The 24,490-nt window shown below is 40.7% G+C and overlaps 3 protein-coding genes and 1 long non-coding RNA gene across 10 annotated transcripts in view; all 4 read right to left on the reverse strand.

The window, feature by feature from the left end:
• Positions 1-661: 661 nt before the first annotated feature.
• On the reverse strand, positions 662-4,765 carry LOC115110807 (uncharacterized). Of its 2 annotated transcripts, XR_003860691.2 has the most exons (8): positions 4,602-4,765; positions 3,806-4,079; positions 3,438-3,566; positions 3,158-3,310; positions 2,935-2,972; positions 2,539-2,830; positions 1,899-1,952; positions 662-1,780 (listed from the first exon to the last, which is right to left on the reverse strand). XR_003860691.2 is itself a non-coding variant. In XM_029636782.2 (6 exons), the coding sequence occupies exons 2-6, from the start codon at positions 4,074-4,076 to the stop codon at positions 1,521-1,523; spliced, it is 867 nt and encodes a 288-aa protein (XP_029492642.1). In that variant the 5' UTR covers positions 4,077-4,079; positions 4,602-4,763; the 3' UTR covers positions 662-1,520. The 2 variants fall into 2 exon arrangements, 1 of the variants encoding a protein (XP_029492642.1); XM_029636782.2 differs by lacking the exons at positions 2,539-2,830; positions 2,935-2,972 and having other exon boundaries at positions 4,602-4,763.
• A 2,217-nt stretch (positions 4,766-6,982) lies between these two features.
• LOC115111032 (uncharacterized) lies at positions 6,983-7,739 on the reverse strand. The gene is made up of 2 exons (XR_003860751.2): positions 7,542-7,739; positions 6,983-7,423 (listed from the first exon to the last, which is right to left on the reverse strand). It is a non-coding gene; the product is annotated as an uncharacterized LOC115111032 (long non-coding RNA).
• A 306-nt stretch (positions 7,740-8,045) lies between these two features.
• LOC115110927 (protein FAM171B-like) lies at positions 8,046-16,001 on the reverse strand. Its single transcript, XM_029636854.2, has 8 exons — positions 15,642-16,001; positions 13,190-13,423; positions 12,910-13,002; positions 12,299-12,457; positions 11,966-12,136; positions 11,678-11,794; positions 11,247-11,370; positions 8,046-10,916 (listed from the first exon to the last, which is right to left on the reverse strand). Exons 1-8 carry the CDS (start codon positions 15,847-15,849, stop codon positions 9,662-9,664), a joined length of 2,361 nt encoding a protein of 786 aa, XP_029492714.1. The 5' UTR covers positions 15,850-16,001; the 3' UTR covers positions 8,046-9,661.
• Positions 16,002-16,426: 425 nt separating this feature from the next.
• LOC115111091 (diacylglycerol kinase eta-like) overlaps positions 16,427-24,490 on the reverse strand; it is a 75,546-nt gene continuing 67,482 nt past the window's right edge. For 4 of the 6 annotated variants that reach the window (XM_065012997.1, XM_065012881.1, XM_029637462.2 and 1 more), the window contains 2 exons: positions 23,320-23,450; positions 16,427-20,376 (listed from right to left, as the gene is read on the reverse strand). In XM_065012997.1, the coding sequence (XP_064869069.1) occupies positions 20,290-20,376; positions 23,320-23,450 (218 nt within the window). In that variant the 3' untranslated portion in view covers positions 16,427-20,289. The remainder of the gene's footprint in view (positions 20,377-23,319; positions 23,451-24,490) is intronic. The other 2 variants (XM_029637549.2, XM_065012905.1) reach the window with 1 other exon arrangement.

A 24,490-nucleotide genomic window follows, 5' to 3' on the forward strand; every position in this document is an offset into this window, starting at 1 on the left:
GGAACTAGAAGCATAAGCATTTCACTACACTCATATTATTATCTGCTAACCATGTGTGCACTACTGTTCAAAAGTTTGGGGTCACATAGAAATGTCCTTGTTTTTGAAAGAAAAACATATTTTTTGTCCATTAAAATAACATCAAATTGATCAGACATAAACTGTAGACATTATTAATGTTGGAAATGACTATTGTAGCTGGAAACGGCAGATTTTTTATGGAATATCTACATAGGAGTACAGAGGGCCATTTTCAGCAACCATCTCTCCTGTGTTCCAATGGCACATTGTGTTAGCTAATCTAAAATTATCATTTTTAAAGGCTAATTGATCATTGGAAAATAATTTTGCAAATATGCTTTTCTTTTAAAAAAAAATGACATTTCTAAGTGACCCCAAACTTTTGAACGGTAGCGTATGTGACAAATAAAATTGCATTTGATTTGATTTGAATAATGTGCTAAGTTACGAGTGTTTTCTGATGTTTTGTGTTCACATTTCATCACGGTTATAGAGGTGATTGTCCATTTCTAGCTGTTGCATTACAATGTATGCAAATATGTCTTAAACATCAATGGTCAATGTTTAGATAACTACCGGCAAATGTATTGTCTATTGTGATGGGGTGTGTCAGTATGACAAAGTCAAACACAGACTGTCATTGCAAGTCCAACTCTTGGCCTGTAGAGGCCGATAGATGTTTATAGGCCTACAGATGTTTATTTCAGTCTAATTTATTGGACCTCTCCTTCTTGGTGGTTGACAACGTAAGTAGTTCAACAACATTTCATTTAAAGGTAATGTGGTGGTAAATCTTCAAACTGCACCGTTACATGATATATTTGGAATGTAAAGAACCATAGTCAACATAATCAAAATATATTGTCTTGCATTATTTATAAAAATGTTTCCCTTAAAAGATTATATTGTTTTGTCAATAAAAAATAGCACCACCACCAATAATTACACGTGGCAACAGCCTGGACTCAGGGGTAGACGTAACAGAGTAAATATATATCTGAGACAGCCAATTCGTATGATATGTTACCTTTCGTATGGAATGTATTAATTTGTGGATGTCCATCATCCATTTCCTATGATATGTTACAAATTACAATTTGTATGATATGTGATGAATTTCAATATGTAATGTTACCAATTTGCAGAATGTATGATATGTTATGAATTCCAATTTGTTGTGGCTAATGTTAGCTAGGCCTGGGGTTAGTGTTAGGAGTTAAGATTAGGGTTAAGAGTTAGGGGAAGGGTTAGCTAACATGCTAAGTAGGTTCAAAGTAGTTGACAGGTTGCATCATACTCATCCACCCTAACCAACCACTCTACATTCATTTAATGTAAACATACAATACCAAATGTACTGTAGCATATTATACTATTCTGAGTGTCCCAGATGTAAGTTGACTAGTCTATGAGACCAGGCTGGTGGCTAAGATGAATAAGAAAGTGATATAAAAAAGGTAAAAAATAGATCAATTATAATGAAGAACCAATTGACCTCTTCAAGCATTTTCAGCAATCAGGTCATCCATGACATCCTTCTGATGAGTTAAAAGGGCTTGAATCAGGGCGTTAGCAGCCCCGGTGCTGGTCGCGCTATCCAGGAGCTTCCTCATCATTTCTTGTGGTGTCAACTGGGCATTCACGTTGGCAGCCATTTCATCATGACAACCTCCACTCTGCAGATCATCGACAATGGCCTTCACGTTTTTCACCTGGCTAACCAGAGCTGTGCGGTTTCTTTTCAAAAACCCACGTTTGTCTTTCACAAGGAAGATAAATAAATATATTTAGGATAAATCGAATGACATTCTGATGGTAAGATACATGTATCGATAGCATTATCAGTGTTACAGCCCTTTCACAATATTTTTGTCTACCTGAAATTGAAGAGATCGATGGAGAATATGTCATGTTCTTGGGCTGTGATGGTCCTAAAAGAGAAAAGGTGATACATTGAGAAATAGTGCACCAATGTCACTAACATGAAAACACGCTATGGGAACACACTAGCAGAGAGTCTAACACAGCTAAATTGGTCAGCTTTTTAAAAATTCAAACACTTTTGCACGAAGGCCCACGTGTTAGAAATGTCTACTCAGGTCCGCAGTGCAAAAAAGGTAGTCACCCCTGCCTCATGCTACAGGGATTGCCATTTTAATAGGACCTCTAAACCAGGCTTAGCCTTATGTTCCACATAGGAATGAAGAAGACTAAGGTAGTAAGTCTAAATCAGGAGAAAACCAACGTATTATTATCTAGCCTGACTGGCCTCTTTCAGTGTATACAAACAGCAGTCTCTTCCTGGATCACTATTAGTACTCAGAAATCCAAACGTTAACAACATAACAATATTTCACGTCCCTGAAAATCATATTCTGAGGTTATGATCAGGTAAAGACATAGTACTAAGCTATTTATGGTATTCCTAAGTCTAGTCGTATTCTTCAAAACACAAGTTATTGATAAAATATTCAATTCTGTTAGTATGTTACTTAGTCAGTTAACATTCCAGATTACCTAGTCAGAATGTGGTGGTAATCCACTTCTTAAGTTCGGGATAGGTATCCTTCACCTCACTTTCTTTGAGAGTATCAAGAAACTGAGAGCATGTCTCTTCCTTTTTGAGAATCATCTTGTCAATCAGGTCAGTCACAGCAGCCTCTGGTACTGAGAGGCTCTTCAGCTCTTGATACTCTCTATCGGTAACAATACGTTTGGAGTGCACATGTTGAAGAATGAAGCCAGAATCTGCTCGGAGCCAGTCGATGAGTTTCACCTTATTCTCAATGATCATTTTCATGGCAGGGCCCTAGAGAAGCAATTTTTACTGACATGTTGTTTGTTTCTCAAAGAAAACAATAATTACGTTTAATAATTCAGTTTTTCATCTCATGCAAAATTGGGATTGACTACCTGAGAAGAGGACACATCTTCTGTTTGCTTTGGTGGCACTGAAATATATTAAGTTGCCATTATTTGATTTCAAATATCAAATGCATGATTGAAAATAACTTTCATTAAAATATATGTGGACTGAGCTCATTTGTCAAGGTTATTTGTCAAGATGATCCTGTTCTTTAACACAGCTACCACTGAGACCTGTGAAGATAAAACCTGCCTAAATGCAGTAGTTCACCTGGACACTGTGGGGCCTGGGGGGCTGGGACCTGCATCACAGACATATTGAGGTTGCCATCGATTGTACAGTTCGATATCTCTGATGCAAATATATGGCTGTGTTCTGTTGCAACCACTTCTGCGTGTGGGTGTGGTTGGCTGACGTTCATTCCTGAAAGAGACATTTTGTGTCCAAGTAAATATACAATTGTGTTATGTTCTTCTTATGGTGCTAGCTGTTAGTAAGCAATACACATTTCTCAGTATGACCATGTTGACTTATTCACAGTTGCACTCACCAGATCGATTCCTCGATCCTGCTTGGACGGTTACATGCATGTCTAAGTCTTTAATACCGCGGACATTGGTGACTTTCCTGGTATCAACAGTGCTGTTGCAATCTGCATACACCGTTGGGCTGACTGAAGCTTCAAAACACATCCGTTATTGCCATGTTAGATAAGGACCTTACAGCATGTAATGAAAACATTGTACCAGCAAACCCGACCATTAAATTGGTGCCTTGTGTCTATGTATTTATGTACTGTATAGTAACACCTATTTAAAAGCTTTACTGTAAAGAGTTGTATGTATTCTTATCATTACCATATGAAGTATATCTAAATGTTTTTTTTCATCACTACAAATGTTGATGTATACTACTTACCTTGTGTGCGCTTGCTGAAATGTTGTTGAAGGCCTGGATAATGTGTCTGCTCTTCCTTCAGAATCTTAAGGAAGTCCTGACATGTACGTTCTTCCATTTCAATGACTGTCTCCAAAAGAAGACTGATCTTCTCTGGATCCGTTTTTTGATTGCGAATACCCTTATCCTGTTTAGCTGTTAGGAGATCGTCGCACTTCTCAATGATAAACTCAGCATCCTTCGTCGATAACCACTTGCACAGGTCCTCCTTGTATGACTTCAGAAATTCCATGGCCTATTTGGAAATAATAAACACATCTCTGTTGGGTAAAACAGTCTTAATATTTGTATAGGTTGGTAGCAATCTATGTTTAACTGGACCAATATAATGTTTATTAAGGCATGATTATGGTTTACCCAAGGTGGTTATGGAATATTAAACAACCGCAGGTTTTGAGTGCATCGTGATTTTATGTTATTAAGTAGAACAAACAATAATACGTATAGTATGATCTTGTAGCAAAGTAAAATACCATGTCACTCTTTCTGGTATCCTTTTAACCCTTACAATGTCACTCTATGATAAAGTAAGTACCTTCTAAGTTAATAAAATACTGAACATGATACTGAATACTTAAAAACGTCTTCAGGCAAGAAGCCATAACTGTTTGGCCGCAGGCCTACAAAACATCAGCAGTTAATTGTATTGGTGGACGTAACGTAAACTTGACAAACAACGGCTGGTTTTCACACAAAGCTCAAGTAAAGCAGCTTCAGTACTTCTAAGAATAAACGGCAGAATAGGAAGATAGCTCACCAAATGATAAAGGTCTAACGGCACAGGTTCTGGTAGTAAATGTAAATCTGAAGACTGAAAAGACTTAACTTGAAAAAGTCCCGAAAAGCTCAAATGTGGCTGAGGCAAACTTTCTGCGTTATATAACCACGTTTACACAACTGGTGAACACATAAAGCGAAAGCGAAAGTACAGATTGCGCCGTAAAATTCACTTTGAGGAGTAATGTGTAGCTCAGTTGTTAGAGCATACCGCTTGCAACGCTAGGGTTGTGGTTTCGATTTCCACAGGTACCGATTGGACATTTTATTTCCTTTAAATGTATGCACTCTCTACTGTAAATCGCTCTGGATAAGAGTGTCTGATAAATTACTTACATGTAAAATTAGTAGTATGCTATGCCAGGTGCTCTTGTACTTGACCTTTCCTTGACATCCCAGGGTAGGGCTGAAAGTGAAGTCACTGTCTCACTGGGCAGGCAAAACATGTACTGGTTCCAAGATGTGGGTTGAGCGGGCAGTGATATGCAGGCAAAACATTTACTGGTTCTAAGACGTGGGTTGAGCGGGCAGTGATATGCAGGCAAAACATTTACTGGTTCTAAGATGTGGGTTGAGCGGGCAGTGATATGCAGGCAAAACATGTACTGCTTCCAAGATGTGGGTTGAGCGGGCAGTGATATGCAGGCAAAACATGTACTGCTTCTAAGATGTGGGTTGAGCGGGCAGTGATATGCAGGCAAAACATTTACTGGTTCTAAGATGTGGGTTGAGCGGGCAGTGATATGCAGGCAAAACATTTACTGGTTCTAAGATGTGGGTTGAGGGGGCAGTGATATGCAGGCAAAACATTTACTGGTTCTAAGATGTGGGTTGAGCGGGCAGTGATATGCAGGCAAAAATACACAAGACACTTGTAAGAGTGGAACAAGTTGAAATAAAATAGAAACAGGTTGGCAGAGAAATGGAACACTGACCTTACCTTTTCCTGTGCAATATCTAGAAACATTCAGGAAGTCATTTGACCCAGTTTTATAAGGATTATTGTATCTTTACTTGATTTCATATTGAAGCAAGATTGGACATTGGGTGTTTGCGTCTGTGTCTGTGGAACCTCGTACCCTCACTAACGTGCTCAGAATAATGTGCTAAGTTACTAGTGTTTTCTGATGTTTTGTGTTCACATTTTATCACGGTTATAGAGGTGATTGTCCATTTCTAGTTGTTGCATTACAATGTATGCAAATATGGCTTAAACGTCAACGGTCAATGTTTAGATGACTACCGGCAAATGTATTGTCTATTGTGATGGGGTGTGTCAGTATGACAAAGTCAAACACAGACTGTCATTGCAAGTCCAACTCTTGGCCTGTAGAGGCCGATAGATGTTTATAGGTGTCACTTTCTGACCTTAGTTCGTTTGTTATGTCTTTGTTTTAGAATGGTCAGGGCGTGAGTTGGGTGGGTAGTCTATGTTATTTTTTCTATGTTGTGTTTATGTGTTTGGCCTGGTATGGTTCCCAATCAGAGGCAGGTGTCGACACGTTCGTTGTCTCTGATTGAGAATCATACTTAGGTAGCGTTTTCCCACCTGTGTTTTGTGGGTGATTATTTTCTGTTTTACGCACCTTCCAGGACTGTTTCGGTTTTTGTTTATTTTCAGTGTTCAGTAAAATAAATCATCATGAACACATACCACGCTGCGCATTGGTCCGACATTTCATACTCGCCAGCTGGGGACGAAGAATTCCGTTACAATAGGCCTACAGATGTTTATTTCAGTCTAATTTATTGGACCTCTCCTTCTTGGAGGTTGACAACGTAAGTAGTTCAACAACATTTCATTTAAAGGTAATGTGGTGGTAAATCTTCAAACTGCACCGTTACATTTTATATTTGGAATGTAAAGAACCATAGTCAACATAATCAAAATATATTGTCTTGCATTTTTTATAGAAATGTTTCCCTTAAAAGATGATATTGTCCCGGTTTTGTCAATAAAAAATAGCACCACCACCAATAATTAAACGTGGCAACAGCCTGGACTCAGGGGTAGACGTAACAGAGTAAATATATATCTGGGACAGCCAATTAGTATGATATGTTACCTTTCGTATGGAATGTATTAATTTGTGGATGTCCATCATCCATTTCCTATGATATGTTACAAATTACAATTTGTATGATATGTGATGAATTTCAATATGTAATGTTAACAATTTGCAGAACGTATGATATGTTATGAATTCGAATTTGTTGTGGCTAATGTTAGCTAGGCCTGGGGTTAGTGTTAGGAGTTAAGATTAGGGTTAAGAGTTAGGGGAAAGGTTAGCTAACATGCTAAGTAGGTTCAAAGTAGTAAGTAGTTGACAGGTTGCATCATACTCATCCACCCTAACCAACCACTCTACATTCATTTAATGTAAACATACAATACCAAATGTACTGTAGCATATTATACTATTCTGAGTGTCCCAGATGTAAGTTGACTAGTCTATGAGACCAGGCTGGTGGCTAAGATGAATAAGAAAGTGATATAAAAAAGGTAAAAAATAGATCAATTATAATGAAGAACCAATTGACCTCTTCAAGCATTTTCAGTAATCAGGTCATCCATGACATCCATCTGAGTTAGGAGGGCTTGAATCAGGGCGTTAGCAGCCCCGGTGCTGGTCGCGCTATCCAGGAGCTTCCTCATCATTTATTGTGGTGTCAACTGGGCATTCACGATGGCAGCCATTTCATCATGACAACCTCCACTCTGCAGATCATCGACAATGGCCTTCACGTTTTTCACCTGGCTAACCAGAGCTGTGCGGTTTCTTTTCAAAAACCCACGTTTGTCTTTCACAAGGAAGATAAATAAATATATTTAGGATAAATCAAATGACATTCTGATGGTAAGATACATGTATCGATAGCATTATCAGTGTTACAGCCCTTTCACAATATTTTTGTCTACCTGAAATTGAAGAGATCGATGGAGAATATGTCATGTTCTTGGGCCGTGATGGTCCTAAAAGAGAAAAGGTGATACATTGAGAAATAGTGCACCAATGTCACTAACATGAAAACATGCTATGGGAACACACTAGCAGAGAGTCTAACACAGCTAAATTGGTCAGCTTGAACAGTTTCCTGGTATCAACAGTGCTGTTGCAATCTGCATACACCGTTGGGCTGACTGAAGCTTCAAAACACATTAGTTTTTGCCATGTTAGATAAGGACCTTGCAGCATGTAATGAAAACATTGTACCAGCAAACCCGACCATTAAATTGGTGCCTTATGTCTATGTATTTATGTACTGTATAGTAACACATATTTAAAAGCTTTACTGTAAGAGTTGTATGTTTTCTCATCTTAACCATTTGAAGCATTTCTAAATGGTTTTTATCACTACAAATGTTGATGTATACTTTTATTTTATTTTAAAAAGCAATCAAAGATGAGTGACAATGAGAAAGCGATCAAAGTTTCCATAGAAGTGCCCTTAATACTGTATATTACCTAAATTAAAAACTATCATTAACATTGAACGGGTTGTGTTTTTGGTCATTGGCATTTTGTTATGTAGTCTGCCCTTCTGAAGACATATAGTATGTTTGACTTCTATAGTGTCTATATCACAATAGTGGATAATATATTGCTAGTTATGTATGTGCTTTGTTGAACTGAAATATCATACACATTTTTACAAGTGTCGGGTATGTGTAAATGGCTGTAAGGGAGTCAGGTGCAGGAGAGCAGATATTGGGTAGCCAACGGAGCCTTTTTATTTAGGCGAACCAAAACCACACGGCATAGTGAACACGAAATAACAATACGGGTTAACCCAGCGCAACAGACTAACGTGTGGAAGACATGAAACAGAATTAACAATACCACACAAAGACCTGAGGGAAACAGAGGGTTAAATACACAACGCATGAGGGGAAATGAGAACCGGGTGTGTGAGAAGACAAGACAAATGGATCGACGATGGCTAGAAGACCACCGAGCACCGCCCAAACAAGGAGAGGCATCGACTTCGGTAGAAGTCGTGACAAGCCTCTGTGCCAACCAGTAATGAGTCATTTGCAAGCAAACTCATATGCATCATAACAGGCTCGCACAAGCGTATTTGAAAATGTAATTACTCTTTCAATATTCTCTTGACTTAAACAACAACTCATGCCATTATAAATTGTACAAAATCTAGGGATGACAAGAATAATAGATTTTAGTTGATAAAACCATGACTGTGGTGAAGTACCAGCAAGTACAAGCAGTTACATTTAAGTGGCAGAGGTGGAATGAGTCTAGAGTCCCGTGAACTAGATGAACAACAGCTGGTTTTCAACAGAGCGGGAGCAGCCATCTCACCCAACATACAGTTCAAAGGTTACAGGACAGGAAGATATAATTTACCACAGGACGGGATGTCTAACAGAGCAGAATCTGGCCGTGAACGTAAATCTAGAGACCTTACAACTTTCTGTACTGACAAGTTCAAATGTTGCTGAGGCAAATGTGTGCTTACTTCCAGGAATGTAACAGACTTCATGTGAGTATAGTCAATCACAGACAGGCAGATTCACAATGAAACTTAAGTGAAGACATGCATGGCGGGCTTGTAAAGGTGCAGCCTACACAAATGCATTCTATGTTATGAGTAAGAAATGGCACAGGTGAAGTGAAACTAAGATTCCTTTAAGTTTCACCGGGTTTACATTCGACAGATGAATACAAGAGATTGTACAACACCACCTTTAGGCATTGTCATAACATGTATTGACACAGTCAGTGCAATTTGATGTCTATGACTATTCCCCTACACAACTTCAGCTCATGCTCCTAGTTCAGCTTTGTGAGTGGCTTTTCCTCCATGTGATGCCAGGTTCTTGTCATTGTCCTTATCATGGTTTCCTGGGGGTGAGGTGGCCCAAGGTCACACTCAGTAGGCAAACGTTGTGGAGCGCTGCAGATAGAAATGTCATGAATTGAACTGACATGAATATTTATTGTTCATGTCAGAGGGACATGTTTATTCTACGTTGTATATTTATATCTGAACATTCCACAACTGAATATAGCCCTGAACTCAGTGTCTCTCTGGGCAAGCACTCGGCCCCTCCCCTCTCTCCTGTGAGACGTTGGTACTAGTTCCGCTAGCACCACTTACATCCAGGATGGTCCCCTGGGGGGCGTCATCATTTGGGGTCTGGCCCCCCATGGCACCTTTCCCGCTGCACTCCTTGTTCAATTCCTCACCAGAGACGAGAAGGGGGGGCTTAATATGGAGCGTGGCTCTCTTGACAAAGGTGCCACTACGATCCAGCATCGTCTGCCTATTCCCAACAGTTGGCTGGTTGTTGGGCTCGCTCATATCCACTCCAGAGTCAAGACTGGTGTCACGGCTGTCCCCTGCAGCCCTGCGTTTTCTCTTGGAGTCCGTGACGGAGGAAGAGTTGCGGCAGATCTCTGCGGCCGGTTTGCCCTCCAGGGATACAAACCATGCCCGCGGGGCGAGAGGAGAGGGCCTGGCCCTGGTGAGCTCTGAGGGGGTCTGCTCTGAATTCTGGTCTGCTTCCTGGAGCTCACTGGAAAAGGGACGCCCACCCCCAGGGCGGTGGCCTCCTCTTCCTCTGGCCTCGTTCAGCGTGCTGGGGACTGAGACGGACTCTGGGAGGCTGCTGTAGTAGCGGCTCCAGGACTCTGGCTTGAAGGTGGAGATGTCCCCGTGAAGCCCTCCCTGTCCCTGTGAAGTCCCCTCCCTGCCGTGCCCCTGGGAGCGCTCCAGAGTGGCCAGAGGGGCCTTGGGTAAAGTCTGTGTGAGGTTGTCCATGCCCACAGTTTGTCCTTGCCCAAGGTCGTACATCCCACCTGTTCGGGGCAGGGTGGCAGACCTGCATCCCGGAGAGGGCTGCTCTGGTGAGCTCCAAAGCCCCGGAGCATGGCGGATAGCCACAGGTTGGTTGTGGAAGTGGAGCAGTCTGTCCTGGAGGAACAAGCTCTCATTGAGAGAGAGAGGTAGATTTATCCCCTCAGAAATGCCCCGTGTCCACATAATGTCACTGCTGTTGACAAGAAGGGCCTGCTGCAAAGGCCTGGAGGATTCTGGACCAATAAGATCTGTACCCTCAATGTAAAAGTTGAAGTCGTCATTGTACTTGGAAGTGGCTGAATCGTCCAATTTGCCATCGCCCCTCCTCGTTAATAATTGGTGAGATACGTCTTCAGAGTGGGTGGAGTCTTGAGAGGACACTTCGCAGAGTTGGTTGTCATGTGTCGTGGTGGTTTGGTCCATCTCCAACGACGCCATTTTGGTGGCGTGGATCCTCTTTGTCTTAGGTTCCCTAGAAGAACATTTGTGGATCGAAACAGAAACCTCTCTTAGGAAATGCAACATGTTTCTAATCAGACCACCATTGAAAGGTGGATCAGCTTCAAATGGTCACTATCACTATGGTATATACAATCAGTTGATATCAGATCATAACATTAGTTGACATTGTTAAAAGATTACTATACTATACTATATTGACACAAATTCAAATGTGAAACAAAATATCAATTAACAGTTTGATGACACTGGAGATTTGTCAATTCACTTGGTTAATCTGGCCCATTAACATCTAAACAATAACAGATTAGTGAGGTAACAACAAAATGAATCCATCTCTTACCTACGACAACAGAGCATCACTGCTAAAATTCCAACAAGGAGGACAAGAGTTCCTCCTAGCACAGCCACGATCAAGGAGCTATGGTAGGAGATGAAGTCCATAGGGGTGGCATGTCCCGTGTAACCTATTTTAACATTAGCACATAAGAGTCTGGTTAAAAGTTTGGAAAGCGTTATGAGAGCACAACAAATAACTCATATACTGTAGAACAATAGACAATCTGCTTACTGGAAATGACCACCAGCTATAAATAATGTATAGTTCAATATATCTAGCAATGGTTGAATTGCATTCTGGGCCTAAAATTAATACAATTATGAAGTAATACAATAAACAGAGGTGCGTTTTAAGGTTTGAAGTTTTAAGGAGTTCTGAAGGGTCACAAATATTTTGTTGATTTGGGAAACTGCTACCTATCATACAGTACATACCCTTGATCGAAGGCATGGGTGCTGCTATCCAGTAGCCTAGATGAGGGGCCATGAAGGTCCAAAACAACTTCCCCTCCTCCATCTTCATAATTCCCAGTCCTCTGTTCATCCAGGCACCTGAATAATATTGATGACATGAATGTTGAAGTGTTGAAGACATGAATGAACTACTGATCTAGGGTCAGCCTTCCTTCCCCAAATCCTAACCTTAACCATTAGAGGGTAACATGTAAAACTGACCTTAGATCATTGTCTAGGGGAACTTCCCCTAACTACCTCTACACCCACCAGTAGTATGGTCAAAGGACCAGGCTGGCACAGCATGAGAGGCCTGCAGTCCAGAGCTGTCCCCCAGGGGTAGAGTGATCTGTACTGGCCCGGTCACCTGGATCTCTCTGCCATTGGACAAGAGTTGAGCACTGACAGCTGCTATGGGGCTCAACTCAATGCTGCTGTATCCTGAAACAGAAAACACTTACTTTAAGACCTTTGAAATACAAAAGATCGACGAAAAAGGTCTCATCATTACAGTATTGCTAATTTGTAGGCCGTTGTCTCTTGCTCTGTATCTCCCTCCGAATGTGGTTTGGAAAAGCTGCACAAACACACAAACACACATACCTGACTGGTTGATGAGAAGGCCAGCGGTGTAGACGTAACAGTCTTTCCCAACAGGAGGCTGAGGCGTTGTTAGGTAAGCTCTGAAAGAGGAGAGGCTTCTTCTGTCTGTCAGGTTCAGGAGACTCTTAGGGAACTGGACCCTGGGCTGAGACAAGGCATCTACAGATGAAAAGACATATGGTAATTAAGAAGATAAATGACAAAAACAAGGCCATGTTTAGCTTATGTTCAAGAACTAGGACCTATGAATAAGAGTAGCTACCCGTACGTACACTCGTAGAAAAAAGGCTTACAAAAGGGTTCTTCGACTGTCCCCATAGGAGAACCCTTTTTGGTTCCAGGTAGAGCTCTATTGGGTTCCATGTAGAACCCTCTGTAAAAGGAATGGAACTCAAAAGGGTTCTACATGGAACTCACGGATTCTACATGGAACTCAAAAGGATTCTACATGGAACCAAAAGGGTTCTTGAAAGGGTTCTCCTATGTGGACAGACAAAGAACCCTTTTAGGTTCTAGATAGCACCTTTTTTTCCCTAGGAGTGTAAATAAAGCATCATAGAATGGATAATAACAGGAAAGTAAATCAGACAACAAAGACGCAACATACATACCAGATGTTTTGCCAGTTATCAGAACTGAATCGTCAAACCACCAGATGTTGCCTTGGTTTATGGACAACAGGGACATGGTCACAGCTGAAAATACTGCAGTAAACCAGAAGGGAAAAGGCACGGTGAAACTTTCCAGAGGCACTTGCTTGATTTGATCCCCACACCGTCACTACGTAGTTGTTACATTGAGAAACTAGATGGCGATCTCACATTAGAATTCAACAGCTACTGCAATGACAAGCCGCCACGACGAGTACACACATACACCACACACACTTACTTGGCATCCTGGTGGTTTTCCAGGGCAGCAGGGTGAGCAGGTAATTATCCATGCTAGCCACGATGGTGAGGGGTAACCCCAGTTGGTAGGGCACATAAAGAAAAACTCTACCATCCTCAGTGGTGAGAGCAGAATTGGTCCTGGTGTAGTTCACATACACCTCCACTGTGGCTAGGCTCAGAACGTGGCGGGTTGACATGTCATTGACCTGGACCTTCAGAGGGAATTCAGAGCCTGGAGAAAGGATAAATTCAGTTCAATGATCAAATGTTTTTCCTTTTTACAATTCGATACTGTAATGTAGACAACACTGATTGGCAATATTTTTTAATCAATGATATAGTCCTGATTAAAACAAAAAAGGCCTTAATAAGAACACTATAAACAAAAACATTTGAGGATTTCCCTGTGGAAATATCTATTCAATTGTCCCACGGGACCTATGTGATGCAGAAACTCAATTTGGCCGATTATTGAGAATTATATAAAGACGTTTGAAAGATAACATTGTGCTACATCAGCAAACAGGCTAATAAAGATATTGTCCGGCTATCAAATCCTTTCTTTGGGCTGATTCTATAGAGGTGGACAGGTGACAATTCATCTCTGGGTAGGCTTATATTACATCCCTTTCAACAGTCCTGCAGTTTTCAGATCGGTAGAGATGAAGGAGAGATGTGAAGGGGATGAAGCCTGCCCTACAGCCACTTCACACTCATGTTCAACCAAGCAGTCTTAGTGGACCAACAGGACAGAAGGGCCTGTTTAATCTGCAGTGGAGGTGAATAATACCAGATTACTATAATCTACTTGTTTGGAGAATTGGGGCCCACTTCTAAGAGATTTACGGTTTGGACAGAATGGGGGTTTACGGGCTATGAGGTCATAATTCCAATAGAGATGGCTAGATATGTGATTCCACCTGCTATTAACTCAAATTAGATGGAGATTGAGAAGCCAGCTATAGTTGGTAACGCCAATCATATGACATGATATGTAGAATATCTTTTGAGACTTGGAAACAGAACATCAAATGGTTTCAGTGGGAATTAGGCTACATCGTGCAGGAAAGTGTGTGTGTTTGTTTGTGTGTGTGTGTGTGTGTGTGTGTGTGTGTGTGTGTGTGTGTGTGTGTGTGTGTGTGTGTGTGTGTACACCAATAGGAGGAGCAGATGGGCCTGTGGAGACTGATCCTCTATGGCTCCGGTTCAGACACTGCTGTGTTGGGATTAAGCCATTCCCTCTACAATTGCACAACATCACCGGGACAATCCAAGTCAAATTGCTGTCCTATAGACACCATACTGAAATGTATAGGAAAGTGGAATGGTGCTGAGATTTAGGTCATTTCGGTGCTTACAGTTAGCCTTGTCCCAGATCCGTTTGTGCCATTTTACCAGCCCCTATGGTCATTGGCAAGGCAATAGCAAACAGATCTGGGACCAGGCTAGTTTATGGTAAGACCTTGTAGGGTGTGTCATGTTGTCCAGCAGAGAGGACAATAAAACAGTGCGACCCTGTTAGGAGACACACCAGGAGGAGGAATTAAACAAAGAATTCAAATGATCCAAGTCCTTGTCTTTTAGCCTCTTCAATGTGGGACAAAATATCAAATTCTTGATCCCATTAGTCTGGTCCTAGACCTCTTTGTGCTGTAAGACAGCACAAAGAGATCTGGGACAAGGCTACTGAACATCTGGTACATGATAAAAGGTACCTTTTGTTCTTTTGTTGTGAATAAATGTTCCTCATTGGACACAATGAGCGAGAAGTGCACGTGAATAAGCATTATGCTAATCAACTCCTACACAATGAATAAATCATAAAGACTCTGAACAGAAATATGAATGCAAGCCTGTCATTCATTCGGCATTGTAAACAAGTAGGCAGCCTGCTGTTTAGATGCTATGAGGACCTTGGATCATGCTGTAATGGTGGTCCAGACTCCAAACCAATATCATGACTAGCAAAATGAAAATGAACACGTTTGGCTTTGGAAATGAGCTGTTCGTTCTAGTTCATTCACACTCTGAATGACATGATCTGCTAAATATTATTCACTCTCCTTGCTGACTAACAAACATCAGATGGATAGACGTGCATTGCACAGCATGTCTTACATTGTGGTATATTTGGCTTACAGCACTCCTTATGGGGATTCTACCGCAATTTAAACTGACTCTCTCATTCAAAGGTTCTCTGGAGGGAAAATGAAAAATATAACCAACCTGTGCTGCCTCACCTGTAGGCCTACCATGCAAGTATGGCATACTATGCACATTTAATATTTCTAAAGATGTAAAAAAAAAATATCATGAAATTTACGAGATTAAAATGTTCGTTGGCTATCTATGCACTTTACACAATATTATTTTAACACCACACACTTTGAAGATCTTTATTCATAACCAGGAACCACATTCCATCTGTTAACTGATTGGCGAACACATACCTGACGAGTAGACTGATGCTGTCCGGTCCTGATGCTGAATTTGTTGAACCACTTGATGGTCTGCTGCGCCCTTAACAATAAAGTTTACAATATCGCCGTCATCGCGCTGTGCCATCTGGCCCGCGGCAGACAAACTGCTTGCGGTCAATCTCATCCCGTCCCTGTAGAATAGCGCGAATAACAACAGGTAAACTCCTAATACTGACATGACTACTTGCAGTTACAAAGCGAGACATAACGGTAAACATTAGGCATGAGTCCCACATTATCCTCCGCATGGTAGGCCATTGTAGTTCTCTAAGCGATACAATTAGTTCAGCATGAACATCCTCGTTCAGAATCTACTGTCACTACCAGTACCAGCACGCAAGACAGGTCTGTAGTCTTTGACAAACTCCACCCCTTTTGTCCTACTAAATGTAGCCTAATGCTTTTCGTTTTTTGAATGTCTGTTTTTTGAATATCTGTGTATAGGCCTAAATATATACACAATTGTATGTAGGCCTACTTTACAGGAACATATTATAAATAGCCCAGTACCAGTTCATTAGTAAACAAGTACATTAACTGCTAATATGAGTGGTCCTCTCTACATTGGTTTTGTAAAAAATGTGATGAAACAACAACAAACAATATGAACAAACACCATATGTAATGATGGTAATGATGGTAACAGTCTATGGCTAGGCAGGAAACACATTGTGTACGCTTTCACTTTTATTCAAGAAGGAAGATATGAACCGGTAGCCTTGTTTTTAAGGCACCTAAGAAAATGTACAACAAAGTTGAACCATTTATTTAATCAGAATACAAAAATACACATCTCAGTGACTTCCATATTGTAATAAATAGTTAACCATGCATTCTAACCATAAAAAGGCACAGCAAACAGTCACTTATTAGTCATAAAAATGACCAACTACTTTACCAAAATCATCCAGATAGCAACACAGGTCACAACTGTAACATTATATTCCAAAGATGAAAACACAGTTACACATCATCATATTGTTTAACCTTAGGCAATAAATATGCAAATATTGTATATCTATGTATATGTATTCTTAAAACTGTGCCATTGTAAACATAATGTAAACAAATGAAACTCACTTCTCTTCCACCATGTTATAGACCATCATCCTAAAATATCCTCACATAGGGTTTGGTTGGTTTATGAAAACCAGGCAGTTTGCAGCATTATATATACACAACACTGGAAAACATGGAGTAGGTTGAAGTTGCCCTTGGATGCTGATCTAAGGTCAGTTTTGCGTTTTCCCCTTCTAATGGTTATGGTAAGGATTGGGGGAGGTAAGCTGATCTTAGATCTGTGCGTACGGGAAACCTCTCCCCAGGTTGGAGAACTCAAGCGCTCTCTGTCTCTAAGCCTGGAGTGGGGTCTAACACAGTCATGCAAAACCAGGCAGAGACCCTTCAGACAGACACACATAGCCTGTGAACTAAAGCTTTTGAGTTTGACCTGCAGTGAGAAAACGCACATTTGAGCTGAAAACACAGACATAAACTACCTAGATTGCACTTGAATTCAGATTACTGAAAATGTGGTTTTAATATGAATACAGAACTATGTATTGGAATGTTAAACCACTCTGAGAACAAGAGCTAGGCCTACTTAAAATGAATCCATATTCAATATGTCTGTGATACCAGCCCATAACAAAGCCACTTAAAGACAACAAGACATGACTGTGGCACAAACAAAGAACTGATCGTCATCTGACTGTCACACAATGACTGACATACACTTAATGATCAAGAATTGTGGGTTGGGTACTTAGGATTTCATAAAAGATTGAAAGTTCAGAATATGTTTAATTCATATCTTTGGTTAGGAACCTAGCTAGCTTGGGGCTATGAACTTGAATTATTATTATTTTTTTTTTTTACAACAATCATACTTGCAATAAAGCACATTTAATTTGTCTAGACTATTTTTTTGCTAAGGTAGGACTAGAAAAAAAAGTTTGTGTTTCAGGACATTTAAAGGCCTCATGATTTGGGTTTCATGTTATTAAAAAAATACTTGACTGTGAGGATAGTCTATATGCTTCTTGATAATGTCAATTCTCTTAAAGAAGTCACCGAAAGAGAGGTTGGTGGGAAACTAGGAATTTCAAGTTGTGATATGTGGCACCCTCTAAGAATATTGTAGGGAATGCTTTATTTTACAGTCCTACATTCACACTGCACAATTATGGAGTATTAGATACAAGCTACTTTCTGGCGCCGACTTCAAATAAATGAACACAATTGGTAACCAACTGGTACCAAAAAGATTCATTTCTTTCTCAATGAATCCCAAAGAAGCCTAAATGTAATTACCATGTGATCATGAAATGATCATTTCCTATTTCCATTTGATAGTAGATATTGGGGTACAGGAGGACTGTACAATAAAGCCAAGATCCTGACATGAACAGTTTTGTTCCAGGTAAAAAATGATCATCATAATAATCATTGGACCAATTGATAAACATACAGTTGTTGCTAAGTATTTAGCTGATGTAAATGAACATACAAAGGATGGTGTAGAAACACATAGAACAACAGTCAGGTCTGCCCGTTCAACAGTCAGGTCTGCCCGTTCAACAGTCAGGTCTGCCCGTTCAACAGTCAGGTCTGCCCGTTCAACAGTCAGGTCTGCCCGTTCAACAGTCAGGTCTGCCCGTTCAACAGTCTATGATTCCCTGCTTTGAGAATCATCCTGGAAGCACAGAGGAACGAGACTAAAAACCAGTGAGATGTTGGAAGAATTTTTGAATCGAAATGAACTAGTTAAAAAAACGCTCTTTCATTTAAAAGCCCGTCCGTGTATACAAAACCCTTTCGGTTTTCCCCACAGCGAAACAACTCGTCAGAGAAACTGTATGAAAACCACTACAGTATTGCACCTCCATTCAAATACAACAGCATTAAAACACATACAGGAGAGATTCGTCTACTTAACAAAAACAATCATCTACAATTGGTGTTTATGGCGCAAATGGATAAACAATGTCATCAAAACGTGTTAGCTGTTGCCACTTCATGACATGTCAGCAATCTATAAAAGGCATTGGACTAGAATAGCTACTAACAGTGTATGCATACACTGGTTTAGATTGCATATATACAATGCATACTTAGCATCACATACAAATATACCCTGTAATGCAACCAATCTAACAAAATAAGTGTCCTATTAACATTACATATCACACTGAGCAATTTAGAAAGGCTGCACATTTGCAAGACTCCTTTGCTCCTCAGCTGCTCTACTTAAATCAATGTATAACTCCTATCCCCACTACCATAGTGTTACTCTGTGAAATGTTTAAATGCTAAAGATTGAAGTGAAATGTATCTACTGATATGATGATGTATCTTTGCAAACACCCAAAATGGAAAAGTGCCTATTAAGTATTCCATAAAAATATGAAATTGTTGGCTTTTACAACCAGCAAATTCACTCCCTCTATACGTAACTGATATTTATCTCAAACACATTATAACAATATTTTCACTACTTTCAAAGTTAACATTTAAGCTCGGAAGTGTCTTGGACATTCACTTTGGTACTGATTTTCACATCAACAGAAAACGTGTCAAATGACAAAACATAACTCCTAATATGTAATCTGATAACTTGTCTTAAATTCTGATGTTTTCTTACCAATAAAGCACATTTACAATAAAATGACTAAAATATGGCACACGACATGGGTCTTTGACACAGAACCATCATGCAAAAACAAATAAATAGAAGTCATCAACACTTTTTTTCTATTCAAACTAAAATGATGCTTTCAGTAGTAACAAATGGCATAATAATACTAAAGTCATATAAAACAAACAAAAAAACTTGTTCAAGTGTTATCTTTTTACACCAAAAAAATCTAAACACTATTCATGCAATTCCAAATAGATATCCAAAGTCAAGCTAGCATAGCATGCAACATATGTCTCACTGTTTTCAGAGACCTCGCTTCACTCTCTTTAGGTTGTGATGTTGCATCTCTCCTTCTCCCAGGGCACATCTATTCCCTACATAGTGCACCACTCAAAAGTAGAGCTCCACATAGGGAATAGGGTGCCATTTGGGACGTAGGCCATCTCCTCTGGTGTAAACAGTGAAAGCAGGATATTGTGACTGTCGTGTTGCATCTGTAGCCATCTACTGTTAAGCAAAGGGCCAGTAAGCCAATCACAAAGCCATACGGTATTGAACTGGACACACTCACTCCCTGCTGGTAGGACACACTCATGGAAGTCACCTTGTTGCTACTTGGATTGGGCCTTCTCTACGATGCCAGGCGACCAATCAAACTTTTCTAATGATGATAAGTTGCATACCTGATTGTGCCATGAATGGTAATATGATTTTAGAAAAATGGCTTTTTGTGAAGATCCATGACTTCCTTCTTTGCACTGTCAACAGCTTTCAAGTTCCATCTTCCATTTTGGCACCAATCACAGCCTCACTAAAACATTTCTGTTCTAAAGCTTCTCTGAAACAGCCTTCCCAAATGCATCCAAAGGATCAAATCCATCCATTCATCCCAAGATACCAGGCATTCAGCTCTTCCTGCGGAGCTCCAAAATTCTTCCTCTGTGGTGGAGGGGCACTTCCTCTCCAACTACTTCTGGGTTAGAGGTCAATCATGGCGGTCTTAGCCAGGTCCTTAGTTCCCTGAAGAATTCTCTTCATATGACCCACTTTCGATATCCCCAGATCCTGTGGAGAGACGATGACATCTTAAGAACATTGATTCTACTATTTAAAAACTAAATATTTATAGAACTCAGTGTATATCACTATATAGGACCTCTTAAAGCTAGAATCCAGAGTTCAAACAAAAACAAGGCAGTTGGTAAAAAGCTACGGGATGGGTCTGGAGAAATGTAACCACTCTCAAATTCATAGACAGGGCTATGGATGCATAGAGTGACCATCCATTATATAAAAATGATAGTTTTAACCATGTTTTGAGGCTATACAATGTTTGTTTATATGTAGTTGTTTACAAACATAGGAGTAAAACAATCTTATATGTTGGGTTCTGATGGGGTATGACAGTTAAATTAAGTCCACATTGGATTTATGAGTTATATACTTCAGGAATCAACAAGTATATATGATTAATATATAAGTCCAAAAAATGGATTTAGCAACTAAGGAATCTAGCTTTAAAGGCAGCCAGTAATACGCGTTTCACTTCATGTGTGCTGAATATGTCTCATAGTGCCAGATGTTACAAAGCAACAGGTCATGTACTGTAAAAAAATAGATCTTCTGGTCAATGACAAAACAGACAGTGTGAACAGATGTGTTGTGCTGTACCTACCTTTCAATAACCATTGCAAATATTCAAACGTGGAGCACGCTACTGAACAGCATGTAGCTGCCACTGTTTGTATTTATGATCCTTTGGCCATTTTCTATGTGATAGTTTGATAATACCAATTAAAGCCAAATGTCATGCTTTCGGCACTCAAAATGTCTTATAATAGGGATTATAAACTGGGTGGTTCGAGCCCTGAATGCTGATTGGCTGAATAACACGGGTATGACAAAACATAAATTTTTTACTGTTCTAATTACATTAGTAACCAGTTTATAATAGCAACAAGACACCTCGGGGGTTTGTGGTATATGGACAATATACCACGGCTAAGGGCTGTGTCCAGGCACTCCGCGTTGCGTCGTGCTTAAGAACAGCCCTTAGCCGTGGTATATTGGCCATATACATCACACCCCTTCAGGCCGTTTTGCTTAATTATAATATGTTTAATACTTACATGCTGCAAAGCATTATAACCCACTGGGCACAGACGTCATTTCAACGTCTAGTTTTGATTTACAATTGGTTGGGTAGTCAAACAAGGTGGAAAAAAGACATCATGTTTAAGTACATTTTAAGTAACATTTTCGTAATAAATTAGGTGGAGAAAAAAACAACGAAATTCCAGTATGTTGATGACTTTTCGTAAATCCAATCAGTTTTCCACATTGATTCAACGTCATCACATATTTTTGGGTTTGTTGAGATGACGTGGAAACAACGTTGATTCAACCAGTTTTTGCCCAGTGGGAAGAGCCTTTTACATGCGTATGACAAGTCTTACAATGCATTATAACTGCATCATAATGCATTTTACCTGTAAGTGTTAAAGGCTCAGTGCAGTCAAAAATGTGATTTAACTGTGTTTTATATATATTTCCACACTAAGAGGTTGGAATATTACTGTGAAATTGTGACAATTATGATAATGCCCTTTCAGTGTAAGAGCTGTTTGAAAAGGCCGCCTGAAATTTCCGCCTGTTTTGGTGGGAGGGAGGTTTGGCCTTCCATGGTGACATCACCATACGTTAAATGAGTTTATAGACCAATACAAAAATAGTTCCAAACCTCTCTGCCAATAACAGCTAGTTTTCAGTTATCCCCTCACCACTCCCAGACAGTCCTAGCAAAATTCTTGTTTTGAGAAATGTCCCATTACTAAGAAGCTATTTTGTTTTATTAAAAACAATTACAGTAAGGTACTTAATTGTTACCCAGAAAAGATTTCACGTTGATATAAAAACAGCTGCATGGGACCTTTAAGTAAAATGTTACCATGTTTCTAAATATGATCAATTATAATTATGTAATAGTGTTTAGGAGAAAAAAAATCTAATTCTGTTTTTTTTCATTGGGTAATGATGGTATTTCCATAGCAACATGGATGGGACAGATTTGGAATGGACACACACACACACACACACATACACAGAGAGAAAGAAACACTGGCACAGTCCAAGGTATGGTAGGCCTGTTGCTCATATGGTATGCATGTGTGTGTCTATTACTAATGTCAGAAAGTCATCCCACTCGCTTTTCCCTCATTCAATCCCCCCCCCCCTGTATATTCCATAGGGTCACTGGTACATGAAATTCTGATAGACTTTTTAGTCTATTCAAAAAACATTGTTTAAATGACACTCCATCATCTCCATTGGATGTTCTGGTCATAAACAAGGTGTCTAAATTGTTCTCGCTGAGGTATTTTCTCAGAGTGGAGTCAACATTGGACATCTTTCTCCTATAACTCCAAGTATATGTCACCCATGTTAAGCATCACACCAAAAAAAGCATGTTCACTCACACACCCCTGGGTCGGCTTCCCTGGGAGTCGTTGTGCCTCTCTCCGTGAATACTATGTCGCTCATACTTAAAACAGCTTTTAGTCTCGTCTATGGTGGCACCCCAACCCTCCTTTACCCTTCCTGACCCCTCCCACACCCCCCAGCCCTCCCTCCCACCCCTCCCCCATTCCCCCAGCCCTGTCCCATTCCCAGTTCGCACACAGTACCATTGGAGACTGGGGGTTAGTGAGTTGCAGCCAGTCTCCTGCGGTAGGTAAGCAACACTCTCACACACAGAGGAAGCCAAGCAGAGCAGTGCAGCACAGAGTAGCAAACAGGGAGACAACTAACGGCCAACAGAATCAGAGAGAAAGAGATGGAGAGAAACGGAGAGGAAGAGAGAAAGAGAGTTGATCTGGGGATAGATGAGGTAACGTGTGTGTGTGTGTGTGTGTGTGTGTGTGTGTGTGTGTGTGTGTGTTTGAGAGTGAGTGTGTGTGTATGTATGCATTAGCGTGTGTGTGTGTATTATGTTTGAGTGTGTGTGTGTACCTTCAGGTCCCTCCTCTCCAGGTGCAGCAGTTCCGAGCCTCGGATGTCGTGGCGTGTGAAGGTGTCTCTGTACTCTCCCAGACTGAGTTGCTCCAGCCAGACGCCCACTTCCTCTGTGCCCCATCTCTCGACTACACACACATATAGAGCAAGAAGGGGCTCGCTCAGTGTGAGACCCTCGCTCGCGTGCACACACACACACAAATTTGGAAGCACTCCCACATCCACACACACGCTTGTATACACAGACATACACACACTCAGAGAAATAAAATCCCAATAGAGGGATAGGAAAACAGGGAGAGGAGGAGAGGTAGAGAAGGAAAGGAAGGGAGGGAGAGGAAATGCGGCAGCGGATGGCGGGAAAGAGGAGGGGTTAACAGAGATGTCAGAGGTTGGTTGGTCGGAAAAACAGGGCTGTGGCCAATGGCCTTCCAGAGAGGCTGAGGGCATGCAGGTTATCCACCAATCAGAACACAGACGTACAGGAAGTAGGAGGGAGAGGGAGGTGGAAGCCTGTGCAACCTACAGGAATGCCCCACCCAATCAACACCTTGCCCTGCCTCACTGTAGGCAGGACTAACACACTCCCAACATATCAGACATGGTCCTAAAGCAGAGGACCAGCCATCCCCTGGCATTCTATTTGTATCCATTCTACTGTCTGTCTGGCATCATATCTCATTTCACCCCAAAACAATGAGACGAGAGTTTATGAGACGAGAAACCCTACAGTAGAAATGGCTTTTTTTCATGTTCAATTGCCAGTAATATTCATAAACAAATGCAGTCAATGTTCAGTTGTATCAGTCGTCATGAAGGCAAAAAGGTGTTCTAATACAGAAAATGTCTTTCTCTGGGCAACCCCAGGGTTTTTGGCCCTGCGTCCACCACCCTCACCCTGTCGTTGGCCTTGGTTTGTGCCTGCTGTACATGCATAGACAGGTGGATGAGACCATGAACAGAGAAAAGAGGGGTGCTCTTGGATGGCTGGGTCAGACTGAGGACCCGGGGAGACAGAGATCACAAAGACAATCCCTGACACCACGCTGGGTGGTTATAATGCATTTCAACCACTATATGTAGGCCATAGAGACGGTAAAGACCTTAGTTCTAAACCTATGTAGTTACTTACGTATTGTGATATTTACACATTATATACACACTCTCG

This window comes from Oncorhynchus nerka, linkage group LG1, assembly GCF_034236695.1.
Source record: "Oncorhynchus nerka isolate Pitt River linkage group LG1, Oner_Uvic_2.0, whole genome shotgun sequence".
Lineage (NCBI taxonomy): Eukaryota > Metazoa > Chordata > Actinopteri > Salmoniformes > Salmonidae > Oncorhynchus > Oncorhynchus nerka.

Coding starts and splice junctions, on each gene's coding strand:
- LOC115110807 (XM_029636782.2), bottom strand. CDS start 4,076: ATGGAATTTCTGAAGTCATACAAGGAGGACCTGTGCAAGTGGTTATCG. Junction 1,953..3,157: donor CCAGGCCCCACAGTGTCCAG/GTGAACTACTGC, acceptor TTTCTCTTTTAG/GACCATCACAGCCCAAGAAC. Junction 1,781..1,898: donor ATCGATCTCTTCAATTTCAG/GTAGACAAAAAT, acceptor TCCTTGTGAAAG/ACAAACGTGGGTTTTTGAAA.
- LOC115110927 (XM_029636854.2), bottom strand. CDS start 15,849: ATGTCAGTATTAGGAGTTTACCTGTTGTTATTCGCGCTATTCTACAGG. Junction 13,424..15,641: donor AGCATCAGTCTACTCGTCAG/GTATGTGTTCGC, acceptor TCCTTTCTCCAG/GCTCTGAATTCCCTCTGAAG. Junction 13,003..13,189: donor GAAAACCACCAGGATGCCAA/GTAAGTGTGTGT, acceptor GGTTTACTGCAG/TATTTTCAGCTGTGACCATG.